At 37.5% G+C, this 24223-nt stretch overlaps 1 protein-coding gene across 3 annotated transcripts in view; it reads left to right on the forward strand.

Moving 5' to 3' along the window:
* Positions 1 to 301: 301 nt before the first annotated feature.
* The window catches only part of LOC141564752 (serotransferrin-like), a 35287-nt gene continuing 11365 nt past the window's right edge, over positions 302 to 24223 (forward strand). Inside the window, exons 1-13 of one of the 3 annotated variants that reach the window (XM_074307649.1) lie at positions 302 to 607; positions 4789 to 4952; positions 6998 to 7106; positions 8331 to 8519; positions 10315 to 10459; positions 11131 to 11186; positions 11995 to 12173; positions 15530 to 15698; positions 20129 to 20292; positions 21399 to 21489; positions 22118 to 22171; positions 22739 to 22891; positions 23615 to 23762. In XM_074307649.1, coding sequence (XP_074163750.1) covers positions 565 to 607; positions 4789 to 4952; positions 6998 to 7106; positions 8331 to 8519; positions 10315 to 10459; positions 11131 to 11186; positions 11995 to 12173; positions 15530 to 15698; positions 20129 to 20292; positions 21399 to 21489; positions 22118 to 22171; positions 22739 to 22891; positions 23615 to 23762 — 1664 coding nt within the window. In that variant the 5' untranslated portion in view covers positions 302 to 564. Of the gene's footprint in view, positions 674 to 4699; positions 5023 to 6972; positions 7107 to 8330; positions 8520 to 10314; positions 10460 to 11130; positions 11187 to 11994; positions 12174 to 15529; positions 15699 to 20128; positions 20293 to 21398; positions 21490 to 22117; positions 22172 to 22738; positions 22892 to 23614; positions 23763 to 24223 lie in introns of all 3 variants that reach the window. The other 2 variants (XM_074307651.1, XM_074307650.1) reach the window with 2 other exon arrangements.

Raw genomic sequence — 24223 nt, forward strand, 5'->3', positions numbered from 1 at the left:
ATCTCAAATTCAGGGTTTAATCGGTGACATTTCAAGCTGCCCATTCTCCTTAAAAGGGGTTGTTGGATGAGGAATGGGTCTTTCCCATTTTGATTCTGGCCTAGCTGACTTCAAATGTATGAACCCCTGAAGTGTTTAACCACAAAAAGCCCTTACAAAACATCTATAGCTTTTCCTAATTCTCTCTCCCCCAGCCCGAGCTCCATCCTCATTAATCAGCATTCCTTCCCCAGGCTCCTGCCAGGCAGTGCAGTAACACAGCCCAAATCTTCTTGAAAATGCACTGATCACTGGGGGGAAAGAGGAGGGGAAGAAGAAGGGAGGAGGAGAAAGGGGAGGGGGAAAAGGGAGGGAAGAGGAAAGAGGGAGAAGAAGGTGGCTGAGTGGCTATTGGGCAACAAGGAAGGACAAACACTGTTAGGTCACTGATTCTGCTAACACAGCTCCTGTTTCTCTATAAAAGGGCCAGTAGAACAGCTAAGAAGGCATCACAGAGTCTAGGGGGTCATTCTGTGATAGGAGCCCCACTACCTCCTTGCTGCCAGACCCAGAACCAACAAAGAAATGAGACTCACTTTTCCCACCTTATTATCCTTCGGGCTAATAGGTAAGTGACCACTGAAAGGGGGTTGATTTAGAAGGGCTGTTGATTTGGGGTGAAGTGGGGTGGGCAGTTTCTCTACCCATTCTTTGTGAGAGAAAACTGAACTTTCTCTGAGGCTACCAGAACACTAGAGGGTGTCAGTCGGTGAATTCCCAACCCTGTCTTCACAAAAGAAATGTGAATGAGGCAGAACCAAACCTGGCTTGGAAGAGAGATTAGTCTCAGGATTAAACTATCTGTGAGAGAAGTTTTGAGATCCTGACCTGCTTCCCTTGTAGATTTAATAATATCAAGAGCCTGTGACGTGCATGTTCTTAAGATTCTCAGCTTATGGATGAAGAAACTGAACCTCAGAGAGGTCTAAAAGTCTTGCAAATACACATCTAGTAAGAATCTGAGATAGAATTTAACTCAAGTTTTCCTTCCTCCAATACTGGACTTTTAGGAAGTTATAAGTGAGCCTTTGAGGTTATCAAATTCAACCCTCTCTTCTTGCAGATAAAGAAATTGAGGCTAAATAATTTGCCCAATATCACACAGCTTCTTTGAAGGGAGTGGGAGACATATCTCAAAAGGTTATTTTATAATATGAGGGCCTGATAAAAATCTAGAAGTTATCTAAGGTTTTCTGATCAGTGCTATAGTAGTCAGTCATGGGTAGAACCTGTTTTTGAAGGATGTAGGACTAATCATATCAAAATGCAGATTCTGAGATAAAAGGAAGCATAAAATCATAACTTTAGAAATAGGGACCATCTAGTCCAGGGGTTCTTAATGTTTGTGTGTGTGTGTGTGTGTGTGTGTGTGTGTGTGTGTGTGTGTGAGAGAGAGACATCTTTGGCAGCCTAGTAAAGCCTCATGGACCTTTTCTGAGAGTAATGTTTTAAATGCACAAAATAAAATATATGCAATGACAAAGGAAGCTGGGTATATTGAAATAGAGCCATCCAAACATTTAAGAAAACAACAATATAAAAGCAACTTCTCTGGTCCCAGGTTAAAAGCAATAGAGGCAGAAGGAAAAAGGTTCAGCAAGTGAACCTAGGTCTTGATTTCTGAAGTCACACTGCCTCTTAGCAAATCCTTAAGGAGGAATTGAGCTGCTCCTCGTGGGGTGAAACAGAGAGCTCAGCATATCCCCTCTCCTTTTCTTCCAGGGAATTGAGGGGATCATGTAGAGAGGAGGAGGGCAAAGAAAGAAGGAAGATGGGGAGGAATTCACCCCAGCCATGAGAATAGCATCCCATTTTAACTAATAATTCTGGATTACTAAGTTCTAAATTCTAGATTGAAGGACTGACTGTAACATAGAGGAAAGACCATTGGAATAAAAATTTAAGGACTTGGATTCCTCTTGGCTCTGGCACTTATTTCCTATATCTCTGGGAGAAGGCTACTTCATTTTTCTGGGCTACATTTCCCTCCCTGTAAACTGAAGGTATTGGAATTAATTGCATTCTAAGTCTCTCTCGGGCCTAAATGGAGGTGGAGTACAGGACCCATTAGATTAAGTGTGGGAGCCTAATAAGGAAATGCCTAATGTAGAATGTGGCCTGTGAGCCTAGTTTTGAGGTAAACAAGAGCTTGTTAGAGATAAATGAGGGGGGTCAGATGCCAGGATGCCAACACTGGAGATAGGACATTATGTATAAGAATGGCAAGGAGGAAAGATTGGCTGGAAGGTAGAGTGCTTGAAGGGAAGTAATATTTAAGTCTGGAAAGATGAGGTCAGAATTAGACTAAAGAATTTAAATGCTTAGCAAAGGAGTTTGAAGGACATGGGCCCTTTATGATCCTCTATGGTACTTTAGGGAGCTGGTCCTACCCTTGCATTCTGCAAATGAATACACTTTAAATGCAAAAACTGCCTGGGACTTGTCTCGTGTGGTATTTTCAATCCATAGCTAAGGAATCTCCAGACTCTGGGCTTTGGTTTTCTGCATATTTGTAAAACATACTTTGAATATATTCCTGTGAGCTGCTGTGCTTATGTTTCCTTATTGACGTTGTATTGTGGCTGACCCTTTGTGACTGCATTTGGGGTTTTCTTAGCTAAGACATTGGAGTGGTTAGCTATTTCCTTGTCTTACTCATTTTATAGATGAGGAAACTGAAGCAAAGAAGGTTACATGATTTGTCCAGGTCACATAGTTAGTAAATGTCTGAGACCAGATTTGAATTCAGGTCTTAGATTCCAGGACTGATGCTCTATCCACTGAACCTCTTAGCTACTCTGTCAACCTGACCAGAACTAGTCTCTGACCTGAGTGGCTGAAACTGAAACACTGCAGGCTAAAGAGAAGAGAATCAGGACTCAAACAGAAGTTTAATTAATTTCAAAGGGAGGAAAATGACAGCTGAAGGCAGAAACCCACCCACCTGCTAAGAAAGAGGGCTTGATGCTGTTGATGGTGGGGTCTCTCTCTCTCTCTCTCTCTCTCTCTCTCTCTCTCTCTCTCTCTCTCTCTCTCTCTCTCTCTCTGTCTCTCTGTCTCTGTCTCTGTCTCTGTCTCTCTCTCTCTCCCTCTCTCTCTGTCTCTCTGTCTCTCTCTCTGTCTCTCTCTCTCTCTCTCTCTCTCTCTCTCTCCCTCTCTCTCTGTCTCTCTGTCTCTGTCTCTCTCTCTCTCTGTCTCTCTGTCTCTGTCTCTCTCTCTCTGTCTCTCTCTCTCTATCTCTCTGTCTCTCTGTCTCTCTCTGTCTCTCTCTGTCTCTCTCTCTCTCTCTCTGTCTCTCTCTCTCTCTCTCTCTGTCTCTCTGTCTCTCTCTCTCACACACACACACACACACACACACACGAAAGGAATTGGATCACAACAAAGAATTTTTGGATCTTCAGATAATTCAAATGGACATCAGGTATTCTTTGCTCCTACTGGAAGTCATTGTCTCAACTTTTGGAGAGTCTTGGCCACCCTGTGGGGCACAGCATCAGAATTCTGTAGTGAGGACAGGGATTGTGAACTTGTGGCAGAAGACCTTGTAAAAAGGAGAAGGTAAAATCCCTCAGTGAACACCTGGTGCTGGTCCAAGCGCTATATTTTACCAGAGGACGATATCATCCCTAGTGCCAAGCCCAGCACACAGCCTACTTGTTGGGTTTTAGTTCTGGGAACTACAAATTTTGCCAGCTCTCTCTGGGTGTAACGCAGAAATATTCCCTCTGCTGGATTCTTCCTCTGATGTTTCACCTTGTCATGAGGGTGATCCTGGTTTCCAAAAGACAATAAGCTGAGTTCAAAACCCAGAAGTTTCCTCTAAGCTGGGAAGGTTTTTTTTTTTTTTAAACCTAAAGTTTAGTGAAATCTAAACCACAGGCCAATTAATTGTGAAGAGGCTAGTATAGGGAGTTTTCAAAAAAAGGATTCTGAAAATGATGTAAGGTAGTTGTGTAATCCTGGGCAAGTAATTTAAGTCTAGTTATCCCTAAAAGAAAACAGAAAGAAAAGAAAATGAAGTAAGGACTAATGTCGGGGAACCATGAATCTTACAAAGATTGACTTACCATATTAAAAAAGCTGATTTGAGCCTTTCTATAAGTCAGAATTTTTTTTTAACAATCAAGATTAAGTGAATTGTCTAGTGTTAGTAAATGTCTAGAACTGGATTTGAACTCAGGCCCTCCTAACTTCAGGATCTGTTCATTATTCCACCTAATTTCCCCTAAGTTAATAGGTTCTTAACTTGGGGTTTGCAGATGCTTTTTTTTAACTGTATTTAATATAGTTGGTTTCCTTTGAAATCCTCTATATTTTATTTTATGCTTCCTATTGAAAGATTTCATGGAAAAAAATAACAGCAACACTAACAAAACAACTCCCTTCCATTATCCCGCCTTCAAAAAAAGAACCACTGATGAGGAGGAAAATAATGGGGAGAGAGGAGGGGGTAAAAACTTTTTCCTATCCCTTGAGTCCTTCCCTAGCTTTGGAAGTAAAGGTGAGGCATCTCACAAATTAAATTTTGTGGCTTGGATGAGCTGATAATTAATCCAGGTCCAGTTACTAGCTTTGTTCAACTATTTGGTGGGCACAGTCTCCTCTCTTTCAAGCAAGCACTGGAGATCTTGTTCTCTGAGCTCCTTTCTGGAAGATGCAGGACCTGGGATAGAGGACACCTTCTCTGTTCCTGGTTGAGAGAAGTTAGTGTGGCCATGAACTCATTCCCCTCTGGCTTTTCTCCTTTAGGGCTGTGCCTGGCTTCTACAGATCGACAAGTAAGATGGTGTGCCATATCACAAAATGAGCTGAAGAAATGTCATGAATTTAAGGAAGCCTTAAAGACCACCAACAGTCCCAGTCTGGCCTGCATCATGAAAACCTCCCACATGGATTGTGTCAAGGCCATCTCAGTAGGTCACAAGCCCTTGTTAGTGGTGGAGGGTGTGTGACTGTCTGCCTGAAAGAGAATGGAAGAATGCTGTCTCTGCTCTCCACCAATACTCTTACTTTGTTTCCTTTCCATGAGGGTCTCTAAGAAATTCTTGTTATTGTTCAGTTGTTTCAGTCTTGTCTGGTTCTTTATGACCCCATTGCGGTTTCCTTGGCAGAGATCCTGGAGTGATTTGCCATTTCCTTCTCCAGATGAATGTACACATGAGGAAACTGAGGCTACAGAGTTAACTGACTTGCTTGGGAGCTGAGGGCGGATTTGAACTTGGGAAGATGATTCTTCCTAATTCTAGGCTTAACACTCTGTGCACTGTAGTGCCACCTAGCTACTGCAAAGAAGCTCTTAGTTCTCAGTAATTCTGGAAAAAGGGCTTTCCTCAAAAAGGGGCTTGGGGGGGGGGTTAGGGGGGGAGACAGAATTATGCTGACAAAGCAGCTGCATGGAACATAGAGGGAAAGGGCAGTGAGATGGCACAGTGAATACATAGAGTGCTGGTCCTGAAATCAAGAGGAGCTGATTTCAAATCTGGCTTCTGTCACTCAATACTTCCTAACTATGTGACCCCTGGGCAAATCACTTAACCCCAATTGCCTCAGCAAAAAAAAGAAAAAAAAATCCAGAAATGATTTAATGTAATGGCAACTCAGTTATTTAAAAAAAAATTTTTGCCAGCTCTGTTGCTACCTTGTAATGGCATGGAATGAAGCCTGACTTCTTTAAGGCTATCTGCAAATAGCCGGCAAAGGGCAAGCTTTGGCAAGGCCTGACAAATTGGAGAGACATCAGCTAAGGGAGGGTCTAGTGATTGGGCACCTGCCAGATGAGGTATTCCAGATCAGTGCAGCCATGCTCCTTATCTGGAACTCAGCTGCCAGGTGAACTATTATTTATTTTTGGCCACAATAATTCCTCTAGACTATCTTGTAGGGATGGAGGAGAATTTAGGTGAAGAAAGCATTCAAGTACAAATGGTAAAAGATTATGGAATCATAGATTTGGATCTGAAAGGGACCTTTGATGTCTCTCAGTTTAGCTCTCCTTCCCTTCCCCCCTCCCCCTTTCTTTTGCAGATAAGGAAACCCTAGAGAGATTAAGCAAGATTGTCTGAGGTTGTCCAGGTAATTTAAAGCAAGTTAGGATTTGAACCTGGACCCTTTGGGTTTGGAGGGTATGATAGGTAAATAATTAATAATTCAATGGATGTACAAATGAAAAGAAGGATGTCTGCCCCGCTCCTACGTACTTAGCATTATCAATTCTCATAGCTTATAAATTTAGGGCAAGAAGGAACCTTAAAGGTTACTTAATCCAGTCCCCTCATGTTATAGGTGAGGAAACAGGCTCAGAGAGGTCCCTACAGTAAATAGAAGTGCCAGGATTTGAATTCAAATTTTGGCTTTCGATTCCATATCCAACTATCTTTGTAGATTTCTTAAGAGCAGAGACCAAAAAAATTTATATTTCCTTAGCCATTTTTTTTATCAGGAAGGGCTTCATAAATGCTGTTTGAATGGAAGGCAGGGAAATTACAGGCAGGAAAGGTTAATGAGAGAGATTTTTTCCCCACTTTATGAGAACTTTTGGCATATTTAGCTTCTATTATGTTGCAAGGAAAACAGGAAGGACCTATGGATTTGTGAAATCCCTACTGTGCTAAATACTTTTTATAAAGACTTCACCAGATCCTCTTAACCACCCTGAGAATAGGTGCTGTTAGTATCTCTATTTTACAGTTGAGTAAACTGAGGCAGCAGAGATAAATGATTTGTTCAGGGTCATACTGTTAGTAAGTGTCTAAAGCTAGATTTAAAATCAGGTCTTTGTGACTCAAGACCCAGGATTCACTGAATCCTCTCAGTTATCTTAAGGCAGGGTAAAAGACAATGTAGTTCTGTTAAGGTTTTTCTAGTCCTCAGACTTCCAAACCTACCCATTACATGCGTTCCTACTGTTCCTTACTGAGAGCTAAGGGGCTTCAGTGCTGTTTTCACTCATCTCTTTCAGGATGATGAGGCTGATGCTGTGACTATCGATGGTGGTTTTATCTATGAAGCAGGTCTGTTACCCTACAATCTGAAACCCATTGTTGCTGAAGACTATGGTACCGAAGCAAGTGAGTTCTTGATTTGCATATATTGACTCTCAAGTCAGAATAGGAGTTTTGGACAACCCTTGAGTTGCTGAAGAATCAAACTCTGATGATCCAGAAAGTGAAGTTAGTGTTGTTCTCAAAATGAGAATGAGAGAATATGGTTACTGCTGTGGAATAAAACTTACAGAAATTCTCTAGTTACAGAAAATGGCCTTATAAAAATAGTTCCTCCTTCTCCCTTTCTGCCCCCTCAACTTATTTTCTCTATGTGGTTCTGGCACTGGAGAATTCAAATCCATGTTGTAAGGAGCAGAGAGGGGGGAAAAAAAAGGGACATCATTCAGGTCACCAGAACAATAGGAGGATTTTAACTGGGAAGTTGCCTGAGAAGAGACTGCAGAGTTGGGAAATGTAAACTAGGGACTTTTTTTAGCTACTCATTTGCCTGAATAGGACCACTGGAAAAATTCTCAAAATTTAATGATTTGAAAAGGGAGCTTGATTATTTTCTCCTATCAAAGAAGAGTTTTCCTGACGAAGAAGAGTTTTCTTTTTTAAAAATTTCATTCTTAATTCAGGGAATAAAATAAGCATTTCCATAACACAGTATAGGAAAAAAGATGATTGTATTTGAAACTGCAAATTTATTTATGCATAACTTGCTATTCCTTTTTAAATATACAACAAAGCCATCATGTAGATTTCTTTTTTTTTCTTCCCTCCTGTACTGCTTCCCAAGATAGCCACCATTACACACAAATAAGTCTGTATGTATATATATATATATATGTATATATATATATATATATATATATATATATATAATTCTACACTTATTTCTAATTATCAGATTTTTTTATGAATGTAGTATCTTCATATGTCCTTTATAGTTAATTTGGGTATTTATAATAGTCAAAATAACTTATTTTCTTGAAGTTGTTCTTTAAACAATATTGCTATTACTTTATACAATGTTCTCTTTGTTCTGTTCATTTTGCTTTTCATTATTTTGTGTTTTATATATATGTAAGTATACATAGTGTGTATATATGTATGTATACAAAAATGTGGGTGTGGGTATATGTTTTATAGGCATTTTTAAATTCTTCCTTTACCTGATCAGTCCAAGTCCAGGATCAGATATTTCTTGGGATTTCCCCACCCCTCAAGAGATCATCAGGGAATGCCATCTTCTTGTCTTTGACTCCTAGCTGAGAATCTTCCTGTTTATTTTATGTTGTATAGACCCTCTGTCTCAGTACTTTGCTGTGGCTGTTGTGAAGAAGGGAACTGATTTCCAATTCAAGGACCTCAAAGGCAAGAAGTCCTGTCACACTGGCCTGGGCAGGTCAGCTGGGTGGATCATCCCTGTGGGGACACTTTATGCACTTGGCCTGTTGCAGTGGGAAGGATCACCAGAACCCATCGAGGATGGTAAGCTGGCAAGTACAGTGAGGATTCTGAATGTAGTGGTGATTAGCTGTATTATTACTATTATTATTAAGTTTTTTCCCCTATCAGTTCTGTGATTTCAGTAGTGAAATGAGTTCTCAAGAGGGGAAAATTTTCTACTATAACTTATAAACTTAGACTCTGGGGCACTGAGAGTTCAAGGAACTTGACTGTACATGCCAGGACTTTGAATTCAGGTCTTCCTGACTTAGAAGTCAATTTTCTTTTTCTTTTTTAAGAAAATGTTTTATTCACTTTCCCCAACCATTACATGTTAAAGTGATTTGCAAAAAAATTTTTTAAAAAAGTTTTGAGTTCCAAATACTATTCCTTTCATCTTTCTTTTCCATCCCCCTCACTAAGCACTCTGTTATAGTTTATACAATTATGTAAAACAAGTAAAAATCCAGTTATGCAATTATGTAAAATATCAGAGGCCACTTTTTTGATCACTTTCCCATATTCTGTATTCATTTAACACATATTCACTACACACATCGGAAACTGGAACACTAAGACAAATATCACCACCATACACAATGGCAACAATAGAAAATATTATTTATTGTTGTTATCAATTATCACCAATCTTTATTTGATTTAGTGTGCAAAATTTGAATGTATGTCTTGAATCAAAGGCAAATTTTACATAAAATTTGCTAAAAAGATTTTTCTGGACAAATAGGGATGAGTAAAGGTCTGGGCATGATGTAGTTTTCTTTCTGTGTTTGAAAATTGTGTTTTCAGGGACAACTGGGTAACTGAAGTCAGAAGGACCTGAGTTCAAATCCAGCCTCAGGTACTTACTAGCTATGTGACCTTGGGCAAGTCACAACCCCAGTTTCCTACAACAAAAAAAGGAAATTGTGATCTCTAAAAGGAATATCATCTGAACCTTTGACTTTTTATTTATTCCCAATTTCTTGCCTGAAGTTTGTTCCCTTAAAGTACCCAGACTTGGATAGCAATGTGCTGCCTCTTGTATGCAAAGGACTCTATTATTTGAATGTTTTACAGAAGCTTCTTCTAATTCAAGAGTCTTATCCTTTTTTTGGTGTAATGAATCTCCTCAGCAGTCTGGTAAAACCTAAAAAATAAAATATATAGGATCACAAAGGATCACAAGTTAAAAACACACACACACACACACACACACACGTGTGTGTGTGTGTGTGTGTGTGTGTATATATATATATATATATATATATGTATGTATTTAAAAAGCCAATTCACAGACTCTCATTGAAAAAGTAGTTCCTAGAATTAACTTATTTTTTTCTAGGCTTTGAGACTTTTCCAGGAATTAGAGGGTAGATGTGTATTTATCGTAGGGTATTGGCTCAGAATTGACACCTGAAGAATGGGCCCAGGATTGTATGTTAGGAATGAAAATGGGAAATTAGTGGGGTAGCTAGGTGTTTCAGTGACTTAACTAACTTGTTTGCCTCAGTTTCCTCATCTGTAAAATAAGCTGAAGAAGGAAACGGCAAACTATTCTAGTAGCTTTGCTAAGAAAACCCAAAAAGGGGTCACAAAGAGTAAGATATAACTGAAATTGAATTTAGAAGTAGAGTGTTGACATTGTGAACTCATTCATCCAAAATGAAAAGCAATCACTTCATATCTCTATGTTCCTGCAGATTGCTATTGATATGTCTTCTGGAAAGAAGGCAAGCCTAGAAAGTTTATATCTGGAGACGGACATTGTTTCTGTGTGTCCTCCCACATACCCTTTACACTGCTCACGTGTGCTGTTTCTTTCTCTCTCTCTCTCTAGCTGTGGCCAGGTTCTTCTCAGGCAGCTGCGTTCCCTGTGCATTGCAAAGGAATCCTAAATTGTGTTCTTTGTGTGCCGGAAAAGGCAGTGATAAGTGTGCCTGCTCGGACAGAGAACCTTATTTTGGCTACTCAGGAGCATTCCAGTAAGTTGAACCCTCCCCATAACTCCGGTGAAATGTCAAGCATCTATAAGTCTATGAACAATCCCCCAATCTCTATGGTTTTCTTGGGTCCCATAAATAGTCACATCTTAACTTCAACCATCCTGACCCTGGTCTTCCAGTAATGGGACAGGACAGCAGGGAGCCTGTTCTTTGTCCCCTTCCTTCCATAGCCACTTCTACTTTTGTTCAAATGAGGTTAATATAGTATTATAGTATAATAGTATTATATAGTATATAGTACTATATATACTTTGCAGAACATATAGCATTATATGCAGAGGCACTGTTATTAGTATTAATATTATCAGTGACAGTTCTTTCAGTTTCTTGCACCTAGTCTGAGCCTAAACCGAAGAAAGACAAAGGGCCTGGCTAAGAAAGCTCTTTAGTATCTAGCAATCTAGCCAAGGGTCCCTGATTATTAGAGAAGGGATGAATTGGATCATTCAAGTTAGAGAAGTTGGTGGAGACTGAGATGGGCACTTAGGTCTGAATCTTAGCTCTAGGACTTCCTACCTTTGTTGCCTTACAAGCCCTTGGTGAAGTAGATACTCTCTGCATATGCTTCTGTCTGTGATGGCTATTGGAAAGCATGGGATAAGCTATTGATGCTGGACTGTGCCCATTCTTGTGATTCTCCTTTTCCCTAGATGTCTGAAGGATGGTGTTGGAGAAGTGAGTTTTGTCAAGCACACAACTGTGTTAGGTAAGTACTAGGGTAGAGAGGCCCAATTCCCCACTATCTCAAGCATTGGACACAGCTTTATTTAACCTCCGTCTATTTTTTCTATCTCCTGCCCTCGTGTTTCTTACAATGCTCTTCTGAAGAAAATTTTAAAAGTTAGTTCACAGTGGTGTTATACCATTTACCATCTGCTGGAGTTCCCTGCACAAAGCAATTTATTAATCTTTTCATCGACTTCCCCTCCCACCACCTAATACTCATAGATTGAAGTTACCCACCTTGGTGCCTTGTTAAATTGTAATGTCCCTCAGAGTGAGGACCTTACATGGTAGACAAAAATATAGGACACAAAAGGTGGAATCATTAAGGATCAACAGCCACGAGAGGTGGAAAGGTAGAGATGGATGGAGAAGAATAATGTTAAGATATTCTTTTTAAAAAAGTAAAATATTAATGGATAATTAATTACATTAAGGTACATAATACATTGCCTTCAGGGGGCAGTATTTAAAATTTGCTCTCAGTGGTTCAGTAGATAAAGTGCTGAGTCTAGAGTCAAGAAGATTCATATTCCTGAATTCAAGACAGAGTATTGCCAAGATTCTAGAAGCACAAAAAGTAGTCAGCTTAGCATCATTTTGGCCTAGAATTCTGATTCCACTATAGATTTTAGTCAGAGATTTTTTTTAATCTTTTAGTTTTATTCAAAATATATATCTCATTTAATGCCTGTCGAAGTGTTTTACACACAATAGAAGCTTAATAAATGCTTATTCTCTTTAAGAATGGTCTTTCTAGTCTTATTTGGAATTTTTGCTTTTTCTTGCAGACAACCTTCTCACCGAGGCTGACAAGGAAAATTATGAGCTACTGTGCCCTGATAACACAAGAAGGCCTCTCGATCAGTACAAGGATTGTCACCTGGCCAGGATTGCTGCTCATGCTGTTGTGGCCCGAAGTGTGAATGGCAAGGAGGATCTGATCTGGGAACTTCTCTCCACTGCACAGGTATTGGCCATCCCCATTTTTCTCCTTTTTTAAAATTCAATTTTATTTTCACTTCTAAGTTCTGTCCCTCTGCCCATTCACTCCTCCACTTATTGAGAAGGCAAGAAATACGAAACTCATTATAAATATGAAGTCATATCAAAATAAAAAAAAACAAGTTCGACTTGTTCTGGGATTGGGGTGGAACAGAAAAAAGAAAGGAAGAAGAAAAAATATGCTTCAATCTGTATCTGAATATCAGCTTTCTCTCAGAAGTTGGATGACATTTTTTGATTGCATTGCACTGCACTGATTATATTTACTAAGTCTTTCACAGTTGATCGTCTTTATTCATGTTGCTGTTACTGTGCAGATAGTTCTCTTGCTTCTACTCTCTTCTTTGCATCAGTTCCCATGAATCATCCCAGGGTTTCCTGAAACCATCCTCTTCATTATTTCTTATGGCACAATAATATTCCATCACATTCATAAACTATAACTTTTCTAGTCATTCCTCGATTGATGGTCATCTCCTCAGTTTCCAACTCTGCCACAACAAAGAGAGGTGCCATAAATATTTGTGTACACGTGGATGGACCTTTTTTCTTTGAGCTCTTTAGGATATAGACTTACTAGTGGTGTTGCAGAGTGAAAGGATATGTAGATGATTTGGCCATAAAGGATGATAGCATAAACAAATTAGGAGAGCAAGTGAAAATTTACCTGTTAGATCTCCATAAAATGAGGAATTTATGATCAAAGAAGAATTAGATAATAGTATCAAAGGAAAAATGGACAACTTTAATTTAAAAAATTAATTTAATTTTGAATTTAAATTTTTAAAATTTTTATTTAAAAATTACAATTAAATCTCTACATTAAATTAAAATGTTTTTGAACAAACAAAACCAACAAAAACAAGATTAAAAGGGAAGTACAAAACTGGGAAAAAATCTTTACAGCTGACGTTTCTGATAAAGATCTCATTTCCAAAATATATTAAAAAATGTGACAAATTTATAGGAATACAAGTCATAACCAAATGATAGTCAAAGAATATGACCTAATTTTCAGATGACAAAATTAAACCTATCTATAGTCATATGAAAAAATGCTCTGACTATTGGTTAGAGAAATGTAAATTAAAAGAACTCTGAGATATCACCTCATTTGTTGGCTACTTTGACAGGAAAAGACAATGATAAATATTGGAAGGAATGTGAGAAAACTGGGACACTAATGCATTGCTGGTGGAGTTGAGAAATGATCCAACCATTCTGGAGAGAAATTTGGAACTATGTTCAAAGTCTATAAAACTGTGCATCCCTTTTGACCCAGCAGTGCCATTCCTGGGTCTGTATCCCAAGCAAATTTTCAAGGAGGGAAAAGGACCCACATGTGTAAAAGTGTATGTAGCAACTCTTTTTTTGAGATAGCAAAGAATTGGAAAAGGATAGATGTCCATCAATTGGAGAATAGCTAAACAAGTTGTGGTATATGAAGATAATGGTATATTATTGTTCTATAAAATATAATGAACAAGCTAATTTTAGAAAGGCCTGGAAAGATTTACATGAATTGGTGCTGAGCAAAACAAGCAGAACCAGGAATACATTGTACACAATAACAGTAAGAACAAGGGATGATCAGCTATGAAAAACTTGATTTTTCTAAGTGGTTCACAGATCCAATGCAATTTCAATAAACTTTGGACAGAAAATGCCATGTGAAAAAGAACCAAGGAGACTGAATGTAAATCAACACATGCTATGTTCATTTTTTTTTCTGGGTTTTTTTTTTCAATCTCTCCCATGGTTTTTTTTGTTTGCTCTGATTTTTCTCTCCTAATATGATTCATAAAGTAATGTATATTAAAAATGAATAAATTTACTGGGAAAAAAGATATCCTTTCTTGCAAAAACAAAACAAAACAAAACAAAACAAAAAAAAAGGCATGCAGCATTTATTGTGCGCAGTTCTGGACTGTTCCAGATTGCTTTTTAGTATGATTAGGCTAGTTTGCAGGTCCCCAAAAGTATAGTGTTCCTCTTTTACCACAGCCCTTTCATCTATTGTCATTTTGCATTTAACATCAAATTCAGTTTGATGGGATGTGAGGCATTACCTTAGAGTTGTTCAAATTTCATCCCTTTACTTAATAGTAATTTAGAAAATTTACTTATTAGTGATTTAGAGAATTTTTCATATCACTATTGATTATTTTTTCCTTCTGCTAAGTTCTTAATATGTTCTTATTTCCTAGTCCTTTTTAAATCCTTTTAAAGATGTTAAAGTGGTTTGCCATTCCCTTTTCCAGATGATTTTACAGTTAAGAAAACTGAAGTAAACAGGGTTGTTGTGCAGGGTCACATAAATAGTATCAGATACTGGATCTGACCTTGGGAAGATGAATTTTCTTGACTCCATCCCAACACCTTATGCACTGTGCCACATAGAAGTCATCCTCATTTTCCAATTATATTACTTACTCAAAGCAACCCAACTACTATGTATCTGAGGCCAGATTGGAACTCTATTCTTTTTGATATCAAGTTTATTGTGGCTGAATATTTCCTTTGTGATTATTTTGGAAGAAATGATTGAACAGATGATTCTCAATGTAATCAAAATTGTATATGGTCATGAGAGGTAATTTCTCAAAGGGAACTGCACTAGGGTACATTATGCTTTGGAATACAATTAAATGAAAGTCTTAGAGAAGATAAATGGAGATAGATAAACTGGGACATTAATGGAGACCTACAAAATAGACATGATTATGAAATATAGAAGATGGAATCTCTGATTACACAACAAACCTGGTATTGGTAGAGATGGCTAGGATGTTCTGAAAGAGGTAAAATATAAATGGATTACAGCATATAATCAGTTCCTCCAGGGGACTGAAAAGCACAGAACAGTAGTATTTGGGAGAGATGAATAGCAGTTGAGGCCAGGTTAAATTTTATGTAGAGGGGATAGTACAAGAGCTGAATCTTGAAGGCAACAAGTTATTCAAAGAGGCAGAGATGGAGAGAGAGTGAATTCTATGTAAAGTGGACATGGATGGTGAAGGCCTGGACTAAAATAGAAACATTTAGTAGAAAAATGTGAGTATGGGACAAGATCATGAGATCTGTTTTGGGTGTTTGTAGAACTTTCTAATAGGTGGTTGGTGAGGAAAGAAACAGATTGGAGCTCGAGAGGGATTAGGACAGAATAAAGGGATTGGTGAAGCACAGAGATGGTAATTAAAAGTATGGAAACAGGTTAGATTACTGAACTCATGAAGGAATACGGCAAAAAGGGCCACACACTGAGTTACCTCTTCCCTTGTTAGCAATTTTCATTCATGGTTTTCTTTTTCCCTTGAATAGGAACATTTTGGCAAGGGCAAATCAGAGAAATTCAATCTATTTGCTTCCCAACATGGAAAAGACTTGCTATTTAAGGACACTGCTAATAGACTTCTGAGAGTACCTCCAAAAATGGACTATGAATTGTACCTAGGATACAAATTCATCCAGGCCATCAAGCCTATGAAAGGTAAGCAGACTCTGGTCCATTTCAGAGATGGGGAGTGGGGGCCCAAGCAGTAAATTATTAGCATATGGGTCCATGATTCTAACTCAGTTGCAGTCATTGTAAGACATTATAATGCTTCCAGGCATCCGATCCTTCTTCAAAATCTTTGGCAAGATGGAGAAACTGAAATTCGGAGGAGTTAAATTGCTTTCTTGTACTAGTCTCCTGTAGATTGTTAGGCCAGATGGTTCTATTTGCCATCTGAGCCGATGAGCTTTATAGAGTTAGTTCTGATGAAGGACAGGGGGCAAACATTTCAAGAACTACATACAGAAGTTCTACATTATATTCAGTATTATTTCAAAAGTTTTCAGAATGCCTCTCTCCAATCATATCTATGATCCTCAGTGCAGCAACTCAGAAAATCTTCCTACCCGTCATAGTTTCTAGCTGATATCACTAGGGAAGTACAGAATCAGGGACTGTCAGGGATAGAAGAGACCTTCGTAGTCATATATTTGAATCACATATTTGAAAGATCTCAATCATATAAATGTCATAAGTTTGAGAATCTTAATCATAGTCAGGGAATTTCAAGGATATAAAAGGCCTTAGAGATCATATATTTGTTTCCCTCATTTTAAAGACATGAAAAACAGAGGCCATCAAAGGAAAATGAACACTCTAAAATCCTGTAGGGAAGTCCTTGAAAGGCCAGGTCAAATCAGTTAATTAGTAATTATTTAGGGGGCAGCTAGGTGGAGGAGTGGATAGAGTGCCAGTCCTGAAGTCAGGGGAACCTGAGTTCAAATCTGGCCTCAGACACTTAACACTCCCTAGCTATGTGACCCTGGACAAGTCATTTAACCCCAGTTGCCTCAGGCAAAAAAGGAAAAGAAAATATCAAAAAAGAAAAAAATTATTGAGAAAGTAAACTTCTGGAATATTTTACTTTTGTTTTTTAAATATCCATAATCGCTAGCACAATGCCTGGTTGATATCACTAGGGAAGTACAGAATCAAGGAATGTCAAAGGAAGAGACCCTAGAAATCATATATTTGACTCAAACATTTGAAAGATCTTATACTTATTTATTTATATTTATATTTATATATATTATACATATTTTATATATACATATAATATGTTTGAGAATCCGATTATATATCAAAGAATTTCAGGGATAGGAGGAATCAGGAGGAATCTTGGAAATTTTATATGTATATATGAATACATATATATATATATATATATATATATATATACACATGCACACACACAGATATCCATATATATATGAATGTATCTGATATACACAGTTAATACTTATTAATTACACTTAAGGAAAGTACATCCGAGCTATAGGGAGAGTGGAAATGGAAATGAAAAATGCTCTCTTCTAGGGTTGAAGCATCTAGGCTAAAAACAGTGCTTGCTACCTGCACAACCTTAGGCCAAGTCGTGTAAGCTTTCTCTGCTTCCATTTATTCCTCTATAAAATGAAGGGGTTGGAGTAGATGGCCTCTGAGAGCTCTTTCAGGTCTAGATCTGTGATTCAGTGTTGTGACTTGTATTCTGATTCTCTTAATAACTAACTGTAAGAGTTCTTAAAATCATACATCTCAAGCAATTCTTATCTGAAAACTGGCTCCATATCAATCAGTTACTGTTGCCGTGCTGATTATTTATACAAAGGGGAACAAGTATGATTTCAAGAATTGTACCTGTTTGTGCTTTTCCTCCCAACTTAGAAAATCTGTACTCTTTCATCAAATTAGGTGACTCAATGTTTCCTTCTAATTAATTGGCTTTATTTAAATAATTGTTTTTAATGTATTAAAAGTTTAACTACCCCTGTTTTCAGGGACCAGACTTAAGTTGAAGATGTTGGTCTTTGTTTGTATGTACTTTTTAATGTATTACCATACATAATAAACTCAAAAGATCAAACCTTCAGAAAGGCATTTCTTTCTTTCTTTTTTTTTTCTTTTTGTTTTTTCCCTGATTTATGTTTCTTTCTTTCTTTTTCTTTTTTATTAATTTTTATAATTATAATATCTTCTTTGACAGTACATGTACATAGGTAAATTTTTTTTTTTTTTACACCATTATCCCTTGTACTCCTTTCTGTTCTGAGTTTTTCCCCTCCTTCCCTCCACCCCCTCCCCTAGATGGCAGGCATTCCCATACATATTAAATATCTCATAGTATATCCTAGGTACAATTTATATGTGCAGAACCGAATTTTGTTGTTGTTGCAAAGGAAGAATTATATTTGTAAGGTAAAAATAATCTGGGAAGAGAAACAAAACAAAACAAAAACAATGCTCACAGTTTACACCCATTTCCCAGTGTTGCTTTTCTGGATGTAGCTGATTCTGTTCATCATTGATCAATTGGAATTGGATTAGTTTTTCTCTATGTTGAAGATATCCACTTCCATCAGAATACATCCTCATACAGTATCATTGTTGAAGTGTATAATGATCTTCTAGTTCTGCTCGTTTCACTCAGCATCAGTTGATGTAAGTCTCTCCAAGCCTCTCTGTATTTCTCCTGTTGGTCATTTCTTACAGAACAATAATATTTCATAACATTCATATACCATAATTTACCCAACCATTCTCCAATTGATGGACATCCATTCATTTTCCAGTTTCTAGCCACTATGAAAAGGGCTGCCACAAACATTTTGGCACATACAGGTCCCTTTCCCTTCTTTAGTATTTCCTTGGGATATAAGCCCAGTAGTAGCATGGCTGGGTCAAAGGGTATGCACATTTTGATAACTTTTAGGGCATAGTTCCAAATTGCTCTCCAGAATGGTTGGATTCTTTCACAACTCCACCAACAATGCACCAGTGTCCCAGTTTTCCCACAGCCCCTCCAACATTCATCGTTATTTGTTCCTGTCATCTTAGCCAATCTGACAGGTGTGTAATGATATCTCAGAGTTGTCTTAATTTGCATTTCTCTGATCAATAGCGATTTGGAACACTCTTTCATATGAGTGGAAATAGTTTTAATTTCATCATCTGAAAATTGTCTGTTCATCTCCTTTGACCATTTATCAATTGGAGAATGGCTTGATTTCTTATAAATTAAAGTCAATTCTCTGTATATTTTGGAAATGAGGCCTTTATCAGAACCTTTAACTGTAAAAATGTTTTCCCTTCTAATCTTGTTTGCATTAGTTTTGTTTGTGCAGAAACTTTTTAATTTGGTATAATCAAAATTTTCTATTTTGTGATCAATAATGGTCTCTAGTTCTCCCTTGGACACAAACTCCTTCCTCCTCCACAAGTCTGAGAGGTAAACCATCCCATGTTCCTCCAATTTATTTATGATTTTGTTCTTTATGCCTAAATCTTGGACCCTTTTTGATCTTATCTTAGTATGTGGTGTTAAATGTGGGTCCATGCCTAGTTTCTGCCATACTAATTTCCAGTTTTCCCATCAGTTTTTGTCAAATAATGAATTCTTATCCCAAAATTTGGGATTTTTGGGTTTGTCAAACACTAGATTGCTATTTTTATTCACTATCTTGCCCTGTGAACCTAACTTATGCCACTGATCAACTAGTCTATTTCTTAGCCAATACCAAATGGTTTTGGTGACTGTTGCTTTATAATATAATTCTAGATCAGGTATAGCTAGACCACCTTCATTTAATTTTTTTTTCATTACTTCCCTGGAAATTCTTGACCTTTTGTTGTTCCATATGAATTCTGTTGTTATTTTTTCTAGGTCATTAAAATAGTTTCTTGGGAGTCTGATTGGTATAGCACTAAATAAATAGTTTAGGGAGTATTGTCATCTTAATTATATTCGCTCGGCCTATCCAAGAGCACTGAATGTCTTTCCAATTATTTAAATCTGACTTTATTTTTGTGGCAAATGTCTCATAATTTTGCTCATATAATTGCTGACTTTCCTTTGGTAGGTATATTCCCAAATATTTTATAATAGCAACCATTATTTTGAATGGAATTTTTCTTTGTATCTCTTGGTGTTGGATTGTATTGGTAATATATAAAAATGCTGAGGATTTATGTGGATTTATTTTGTATCCTGCCACTTTGCTAAAATTCTGAATTATTTCTAATAGCTTTTTAACAGAGTCTTTGGGGTTCTCTAAGTATACTATCATGTCATCTGCAAAGAGTGATAGTTTGATTTCCTCATTTCCTACTCTAATTCCTTGAATCTCTTTCTCGGCTCTTATTGCCGAGGCTAGCGTTTCTAGTACTATATTGAGTAGTAATGGTGATAGTGGGCAACCTTGTTTCACTCCTGATCTTACAGGGAAAGGTTCTAGTTTATCACCATTACATATGATGTTTACTGATGTCAAAAAGGCATTTCTTCTTTCACTGGTCATAGCTCAGGCTTTTGCATAGTGCATTTTAAAGATTTATTAACGGTTTAAACTCTTGACTTCTTTTCCCAGGTCATGACCTAGACAGAATTCATCCCTCAGAGGACAAGAAGGTGACGTGGTGCACAGTAAATGATGATGAAAAGAAAAAATGTGATGAATGGAGTGCGTTCAGTAGAGGAGTCATTGAATGTGCAGTAGGAGAAAACTCTGAAGATTGCATTGTCAAGATAATGGTAGGTGCTCCCATTTTGGTACAGCATCAGTGTTTTGGGGCTCTTTAGCCTAGGACGATCAGAATCCTGGTTAATGGTTCCATCAATTGTGTGACTGAAAACATTGTTGGCTCACTGGAACTTAGTTTCCTTGCTTGGAAAATGGAAAGTTTGGTATAGGTCATATTGAAAGTAACATCTAATTCTAAACTCTTTTAATTCAAAGTAGGAATTTCCTTCCACAGAAGGAAGATGATAAAAAATGATAATAATCACAGTATTTCTTCTGTATCTGAGCTACTCTGTTAGGGAATTACATTAAAGACCAACTTCCCATGAGCAAAGTGTATGGCTGCCCTTATTTAGACAGTCCATTTTGTGCTACCACTCAACTTGAGTCCCTTCCTTCATGACCAGGAACTCAGTATAGTCACAGACTAATATGTGAATGCTTTTGGGTGCTCCTGGGAATCTGTGCTTGAGAAAAAAGCCTGCGTCTCCTTAGACATCCCTAGTGTATTATTAGTGTGGTGATAAGGACAGAGATGAGTCAAAGAATTTGTACTTTGTAGATAACATCAGGAAAATTTATACCCTGCCTCAATGAAATTATGTTTTTTTCATTGTTATGTGCACATAAAGACGTGTTATTGCCCACTACAGAATTGTACCCTTCTCTGTGTACCTTCACTTAGTATAGAAGAAATTCCCCCCCTCTTTCCCATGTTAGAGAGAGTGGGATTTTCCTGCAGTAAAAGCTTTGTACTTATAAAATGTAATATTTTAAAACCATGTGTTTTATGTCTCCTGTATTGGATCCTAGACTGTCGAATTTCTTTCTTTTTTATAAAATGAGGGGGTTGAATTAAAATACCTTGGAAATCACTTCCAGCTCTAAATTTATGATGCCAGAAGCCTTAGAAATAACTTTAAAAGTTGTGGTCTGCTATATGAGGTTGATATTCAAGGCAATTTTCTCATATGAAACTCTACCTAAGTTCCTACACTTCCCATCCTTCTCCCTAGTCAATCACCCTGTCACTAAGTGTATATGATGGGAGGCGTGATGAAGGGCTCCTAGACTCCGTGAAACAATGTTTTTGTAATGATTTACTTTGCCTCCACAGAAAGGGGAAGCTGATGCCATGAGTACTGATGGAGGATATGTTTACATTGCTGGCAAGTGTGGTTTGGTGCCTGTCCTAGTAGAAAACTACAGTAAGTAGAGGGAATATTTCTCCTTTAGTTTGACTCTCTCTAGGCTCTGAACAAAAGATTTTATGCAGAGCTCTCACTAGGGCAGTAGAAGAAGGGTGGGAAATAGCAAAGGGATAAATTAGACTCACTAATAATCATTTAAACATTTAAAGCCCTGAGATAGTTCAGACAGCTCAGGTTAGCGCCTTCTCTTTTTTTTTTTTTCCTTTGCTATATATGCTATATACATATATATGTATACCAAACATAGCAAAGGTCACATACTATATACAAATATATAGCAAAGGTCATACACTATATCTTGTTTCTGGTATACAAAGGTTCTAATAAACCCTGAAGTGATCAAAAAGCACAAAGAAAAAGAAAATATGGGCCTGAGTCATTTGAACACTCTAAGGGTGGGATCAAAATGGAAGCAAAGTTAGCTGAATAGGAATGAATTTTCATTTTTCATGTTATTCCAAACTGTGGAGAATCAAAGATTCTCCTGAATAGAATGGAATGGATTCTCCTTAATGGAATGGAATGGAATGACATTGTAGTGGTATAAGCACTCATGCTTAAGAAAACCTGATATTTAGTGAATGCAGATGGAAGATTCATTCCTTTGGCTTCTTTATTTTTTCAGCACCTAAGGATGGACAGAGTCATGGGGAGGACTGTGTGAATAAACCTGCTCAGGGTGAGTCTGAATTGGTAAACCCAGCGATGGAAGGGTTAGCCAGGTGGCACAGGATAGATCACTGGGTCCATCTTCCTGAGTTCAAGTCCAGCCAGACAACTTAATCGTTGTGTTACCCTGGGCATGTCACTTCACTCTGTTTACCTCAGTTTCTCCATCTGTAAAATAAACTGGAGAAGGAAACTCAAGCTACTCTAGTGTCTCTGCCAAGAAAACCCCAAATGGGGTCACAAAGAGTCAGATATTACTGATAAATGACTGAATACAAATAATTAATGGAAGAGATTTCCTTAGGAAATAATAGGATTCTCTTTAACTGAAAGTCTTTTGAGAATAGTCTGGATGACTACTTGCTGAGTTTGTTATAGTATGGATAACTTTCTGGTCATGAGAAATTAAGTAAAAGACTGAGCTTCTTCCAATGCTCTGGTTCCTATAAGTCTGAGGACATTTATATATCTGTTTTCCCCAAGGCATGAAGTAAGTTTGGTCTAGTGGCATCAAATGGCCCTTTCTGGAATAGCTCATAATGCTAACTATTGCTTTTTTGTGTCTGTTATTTTCAAGGTTATTATGCTGTGGCTGTTGTTAGGTCAGGTACTGATCTCTCATGGAATTCACTGAAAGACAAGAAATCCTGCCACACAGCAGTTGGCAGAACTGCTGGTTGGAACATTCCCATGGGCCTGATATACAACCAAACCCATTCCTGTGAATTTGGTAAGCTGGTTCTTTGAGGAAGTTATTTGTCTGATTTTCTCTAATTGTTAGAGACTTAGGGAAATTTACACTGTGAAGTCCCTGGTTACCTTGGGTGGTAGAGAGTGCTAAATATTTCTATACGTGTAGAATCAGGTTAAAACATATCAAGGACACATTTGAAGGAGAAAAGCAGTCACCAATGTACCTGGATTATGGTGTGGTATATGAATTGACTTTCTAAATAGGAGCCTTGAGTGATTTTTTAAATCACCATCTGAAAAAAGAATAAAGTAAAAGTGTATAGTAAAGAACAAAAGAATAACCTAGATGGAAGCAACAACAACAAAAAAACGGACAGTCATAAATATAATATCTTCTTTGTTTTATTGAAATGGAAATTTATTGAATATTGTTATTCTGCTGGTCACATGGCAATATATATTTTTACTTTCCATGTTCTGTCTTTTTCTGTTTTTCTTTTTTTAAATTTTAAATATTTAAAAAAAAAAGAAAAAATCACCATCAGGTGTGTGTGTGTGTGTGTGTGTGTGTGGGTCATCTTCTCTCCCTGCAATGTTGCCTTATCTCTGAACCTCTGATTTATTTCAGGTTCTGGGCTTATGATCACGTCTTCATTTAATTGGGGCAATTATGTAATTTAAAATAGAGGTTTTTAACATGGGAAATAAAAGGAAGCACTCATATTATTCAAGTAGAAACCACTGTCTTTTCTCTGTGTAGATAAATACTTCAGTGAATCCTGTGCTCCTGGTGCTGATCCTACTTCCAATCTCTGTGCCTTATGTATTGGCAATCCAAAGTCACCATTTTTGGATAAATGTGCTTCTAGTACCAAAGAAACCTACTATGGCTACAATGGGGCTTTTAGGTAAGTGTATTAAACCCAACCCTAAAATACCATCACCAATATCAGTCTCTTCTTCCTTTTTTTTTCTCAACATCTTTCCAATACATTAACTCTTCCTTCTGCTTTACAGCTCTGGGCTATACTTAGAAGGGTATCAGCTTTAGGAAATCGTCTTTCAAAGAAACTGAAAGATGCACACAATGACATGATCAGGGATCCAAGTGTCCCTGATATCCAAAGAAGATACTCTTATCTGTAAGATTCCTCAAGATACCTTGGTTTCCCATTGCTTTCCTTCTTGTTCTCTTGGACTCAGGTCTTTTGTCACTCCCATTGATGTACTTCCTCTTCTCTTGGATTCAGGCCTTTTGCCATGGATTGTTCATTATTACAGCTTATAAATTCTTTCCCTGTAATGCAGAGATGAAAATGTACTGGCACAGGATTAATAGTTAAATTGTAAAATCATAGATCAGAAGGGG

Source organism: Sminthopsis crassicaudata, chromosome 3 (genome assembly GCF_048593235.1).
Source record: "Sminthopsis crassicaudata isolate SCR6 chromosome 3, ASM4859323v1, whole genome shotgun sequence".
NCBI lineage: Eukaryota > Metazoa > Chordata > Mammalia > Dasyuromorphia > Dasyuridae > Sminthopsis > Sminthopsis crassicaudata.